This window comes from Penaeus japonicus, unplaced genomic scaffold, assembly GCF_977035675.1.
Source record: "Penaeus japonicus unplaced genomic scaffold, GWHDUDI00000001_assembly GWHDUDI00000039, whole genome shotgun sequence".
NCBI lineage: Eukaryota > Metazoa > Arthropoda > Malacostraca > Decapoda > Penaeidae > Penaeus > Penaeus japonicus.
In genome coordinates, this window is record NW_028234441.1 from 2911529 (window position 1) to 2917078 (window position 5550).

The following is a 5550-nucleotide window of genomic DNA, read 5'->3' on the forward strand; positions in this document are numbered from 1 at the left end:
CCGGCTGAGGAGGGTAGCAGCGAAGGTAACACACGTGGAAGCCGGTGGAGAAGGACTCTGGTGACCCGAGTCGATGATCACGTGTCGCTCGAAAAGAACTATACATGGATGGTAGGGACTGTGTCGGGAACGAGGCATGCGCCAGAACGACGCGAGGAGACTAGCTGGAGAGAGAGTTGGTTTGATTTGGCATTCGGATGCATGTGTCGGCGAGTGAAGGGGGCGAACACCTATAAGAGAGAAGTCGGCGCAGAGCGCGGGCGACGGGGTCAAGCGCAGAGGCGCAATAGTCGCTCGGGTTTGTGGATGAAGACGCAATCGGTTGTCGAAGAGGAACGCCAGATTTGGCGACGCGATGCGATAGTTGCATTATTGCCGGGTATGAAGATCCTCGAGAGCAGAAGGTGGACGGAGGAGGGCAGTGGGTGAGAGGGTTTCTCCCGCAAACAGCAACAGTGGGACATCTAGTAACAGCACAGGTCAGGAGGAAAGGAAGGAAGACATTAGACTAAGCATAACAGAAATGGACAACAAGGACAAGGAGTCCCAGAGGATTGGCTTTCCACCCAATGTGACAGTCAACTATAGTGTGTCAGACTGCCGTGCACTGGTCAAGACCCTTGTCTGTGGAGTCAAGACAATTACGTGGGGCTGTGCCTCATGCAAGTCGGCAGTTGATCCTGGGCTCACCCTCAATAAGTCGTTTCATCCAAAGGAAACCCTTGTGTTTATCCGTCTAGTCAAGTGGGCCATGCAGGCACTGGATATCTACACTCTCAATGCACCAGGTAACCAGCAGCCTTCTGGTCAGAGGGGACAGGTGCCTCAGACTGTCAGGTCAAAAGAGGAGAAGGAAGTATTAGAACACTTTGCTGGAGTCTTTATCATGATGAATCCAGCCACCTTCAGAGAAATATTTTCGACAACTATTGATTATGTGGTTGAGAGGATATATCATAATACTGCATTGCAGATTGTTGCCAATTCTTTCCTTGCCAATTCTACAACTTCACCAATATTTGCCACAATACTTGTAGAATATCTCTTGGGTCACATGGAAGAAATGGGCACCTCAATGGACAGATCTAACTTGTATCTGAAATTATTCAAACTTGTCTTTGGGTCTGTATCACTTTTTGCAGCAGAAAATGAACAGATGTTGAAGCCACACCTCCACCAAATAGTCAACCGGTCAATGGAGCTGGCCATGAGTGCTAAAGATCCCTACAACTACTTCCTGCTACTGCGTGCACTCTTCAGGTCCATTGGAGGAGGCAGCCATGATCTTCTGTATCAAGAGTTCCTTCCTCTGTTACCCACCCTCCTGCAGGGACTCAACAGCTTACAAAGTGGTCTACACAAGCAACATATGAAGGACTTATTTGTAGAGCTGTGTCTTACTGTACCAGTAAGACTCTCCTCTCTCCTACCATACCTCCCTATGCTCATGGATCCTCTGGTGTCTGCTCTCAATGGCTCTCAGACTCTCATTTCACAAGGACTCCGGACTCTTGAACTCTGTGTGGACAACCTTCAACCAGACTTTCTGTATGAGCACATTCAGCCAGTGAGGGCTGAGTTAATGCAAGCTCTTTGGAAGACACTCAGAAATCCCAATGATACCATTGCTCAGGTGGCCTTCCGGGTCCTTGGAAAGTTTGGTGGCGGGAACAGGAAGATGATGATTGAACCACAAAAGTTGGAGTACAGCGAGCAGGAGACCCCAAGTACCTGTATCACCATCCACTTCTCAGAGCACAAGTCACCCATAATGCTGCCAGTGGAGAAAATAATTGAGACAGCCTTCACTGCCCTCAAGACCTCCAATACAGAGCCTTGGTACAGGCGGCAGTGCTGGGAGGTGATTCGTTGTTTCCTCATTGGCTCCATGCAGTTTGATGAAGAAAAGCACATGGTCAACAAGCTGTTCACGCACCCGAACTTCAGGGATGAGGAACTCTTGACGGTGCATGGGCCATACTATAAGTGCCCTGATGAACAAGCAAGGCAAGTGCATCAGATGGCAGTAACTGCCATGTTTGTTGCAGCAGCCATTAAGGATCTGCGACAGAGTGTATTGCCAACAATGGTATCTTTAGTTAGGCATTACACCATGGTTGCAATTGCACAGCAGGCAGGACCTTTCAACATGATGGGTCGCTGGACCAAGGTACAGGGAATGGATCCTCTTGTTCTGATTGATGCTCTGGCTGTGATCATGGGACATGAAGAGAAGGAACTTTGTAAGCCTGGACATTTAGCACTTGTTCTCATCATGGAAGCTGCCACAAATATCCTTGGAACAAAAGAGAGAGCTTGTCAGTTGCCTCTCATGGAATATCTTGTTGAGAAAATGTGTGGACTCTGTTATGAGCGTGCTTGGTATGCAAAGCTTGGTGGGTGTATTGCCATCAAGTTTTTATTTGAACGCATGGCACTTAAATGGGTTTTAGAACACCAGTTCCCATTTTTGCGTGCACTACTCTTTGTTATGATGGACCTGACAGGTGAGGTTTCAAGTGGTGCAGTAGACATGGCTAAAAATAACCTAGAGAGAATGTTGCAGGTATGTGGAGCTCCACTGGAAGGAGAAAACAACACAGATGATATGAGACAGATACAGAGTAAATCCCTTCATGATGTTACACATGAGTTGGTGCGTCAGGTCACATCTCCAAACACAACAGTAAGAGAGCAAGCTATGCAGAGTCTTCATGTGCTAGCAAAACTAAGTGGTAGAGGAGTCACTGAAGTGATGCAGCCTCACAAAGATGTATTAGCAGACATGATTCCTCCAAAGAAACATCCTCTGAGACAGCAACCGGCCAATGTTCAGATTGGTCTAATGGATGGCAACACATTCTGCACAACCCTTGAACCTCGTCTGTTTACCCTTGACCTCAGCCTACAAGAGCATAAGTTCTTTTTCACAGAACTGCACATGCTGGTAGAGACAGAAGACTCATACTTGGCAAAACTTTCATGCTACAAAAACATTGGAAATTTAGTGCCTTTAAGGAAGTCTGCCCTGAAGGCCCTTGCTGCCTGTCATTATATTCCTCAGATAAGAGAGAAAATTTTCCCAACTCTCTATAAAGCTCTGAATAACTCTTCACATCCTGAGCTCCAAGAGACTGCTTTTGAATGCCTAAAGAAATTCCAGAGTGGATGCCAGGTAGATATGGAGATGGTCCACACTGCTATGCGCCCCTTGTTGGGGCAGCTGTTCCACCATAGAAGTGTCACTCTGCCTGTCATTCATAGGCTATCCTACCTGACCCAACTCTTCCCATACACCTTTAATGAAAAACTTTGTGAGCAACTTACCCAACACTTGAAAAACCTTATAGATATGGCTATAATGAACAGAAAGCAAAATACATCTGTTACCAAGCAAGATAATAATGACCTGAAGCTTTGTGCTAATATTGTTGGTATTTTCCATCAGATTCCTGCAGCATCAGCAAGATTTGTAGAGGTATTGTGTAAACTTGTGTTACAAACAGAAAGATCTTTGCTGATTGAGGCTGGCAGCCCATTCAGAGAACCATTAATGAAATTCTTATTACGTTATCCTGCTGAAACTGTTGAGTTGTTCCTCTCAGAGCCTCATGCCCGTGACCAGCAGTGGGGAAGATATCTAGAGTTCTTAGTAAGACACAAAGAGAGCAATCCATTCCGCCAACACTTGCAGACATGTACAGACAAGCTTCTAACTGTGCTCCTTGCTACTCCAACAGCTGTACAGATAGCTGGACTCCAACAACAGCACTACCAGCAACAACCTCTCACCATAGCGGACCAGGCACAGCTTCAGTACTTGGCTATTCGTATAATTTTACTCCTTTCTCGACAGGATGATCAGTGGCTTGCTGCACGAAGCCAGCTAGTGATGGCAATAAGGAATCTTTGGACATCTGATGAATTCCAAGAACGACATCACACTGCTGAAAACACAGATTTCATCCACTGGAAAGAGCCTCGCATGGTAGTGTCAATCCTTTTGATGTATTTTAAGCATCACACAGATGATATCAATCTGCTCTTCCAGCTTCTACGAGCATTTATTGGAAGATTTATTCCGGACTTCCAGTTCTTGAGAGACTTCCTAGAACAAACTGTTGCTCAAACCTACACAGTAGACTGGAAAAGATCAGCCTTCTTCCAATTTGTGGAGGTTTTTGAAGATGTGTCAGTGCCACAGGAATTGAAGTCAGTTATCCTTCAGTATATCATCATCCCATGCCTTACAGTCAGCTTGGAGAATGGAGATGGGGACAGGCTCATAGGATATCCCCCGGCACCAGACCAAGACCATCCTGACAATGTTGTCTCTGTTTTCATCACACGAGTCATCAACCCAGATGAGCCTTTTGTGTACAGTGATGCAGTGAGGATTCTTCTGCTGCAACTCTCCTGCTTGCTAGTGGAGCAGGCATCAGCTCACATCCATGATGCTGGCAACAAGAGACAGGGTCAGAAACTGAGGCGCCTCATGACATTTGCTTGGCCTTGTTTGCTGTCAAAGAACTGTGTGGACCCTGCCACCAAATATCATGGACACCTCCTGCTTTCACACATCATTGCCAAGTTTGCCATTCATAAGCGCATTGTACTGCAAGTGTTCCATAGCCTTTTGAAAGCTCATGCCATGGAAGCGAGATCTGTGGTGAGACAGGCCCTGGAGATCCTCACCCCTGCAATGCCAGTCCGCATGGAAGACGGTGAGTATGGCACTGCAAGCAGAGTCTTTTGTTTATATATAAGATAATTCTTCTCTTGTTTACATCATTGTATATGCAGTAATGTACATTGAGGTCTTTACATTCTATGCAAGACAGTTCTCTTCATTCATTTATGCATGACCTACTCGATGCACTGTTTGTGGAATTGTCATAAAATATCTGAGCATTATCATAAGTGTCAGAATTTGGTAGTATTGGAGGTGATTTGTAGGTAAGATTCTGGCTGTTGTACCAGCTGTGATCGTAGATAGCCATAAATGGACAGTAATAACAGAGCAACTTACTATCACTTACTAACATCTGCATGATGAACACAAGTCTTGATGAACAGGACAAAAGAATCTTTATGAAGCAGTTACAGTATTTGACTCTGTTCGTTTTTAGATAATTCGACACTGCCAGAATTTTTGCGACAGTCAGTGAAAGGTAAGCTTTTTACCCACGACTGCGCTGACAACTCCTGAGAGCTGGTTATTTACTTTTATCCATCACCTTGGCTTCAGTCGCATGTGCCTTGTACGTGCATGACCAGGGAGACATGACAATCTCAACTTGTTTGGGTCCAGTCTTCCTTGGGCATGGCTGTTTCTAAGCCTACTTGGCATCTGTGCTGTATGATACCTGCCCAGCTCACCCTGTTGATTGTGCAGGTGCCAGTGAGTTCAAGATTGTCATGTTTTTCTAAGGTTTTATTATTAACAAAAATAAGAGTGGATAATGACCATGAACGAGGGAAGTTATCTTGGAAGTTCAGTCATCCAAGACTTGGCATGTTCTATGTTTTTGATAGTGGAGCTATGTAAAT

General features: G+C 45.5%; 1 protein-coding gene across 1 annotated transcript in view; it reads left to right on the forward strand.

The window, feature by feature from the left end:
* Window positions 1-201: 201 nt before the first annotated feature.
* Window positions 202-5550, forward strand: part of Nipped-A (Transcription-associated protein Nipped-A) — a 33149-nt gene continuing 27800 nt past the window's right edge. Inside the window, 2 exon segments of the mRNA XM_086533291.1 lie at window positions 202-298; window positions 402-4724. Coding sequence (XP_086389417.1) covers window positions 202-298; window positions 402-4724 — 4420 coding nt within the window.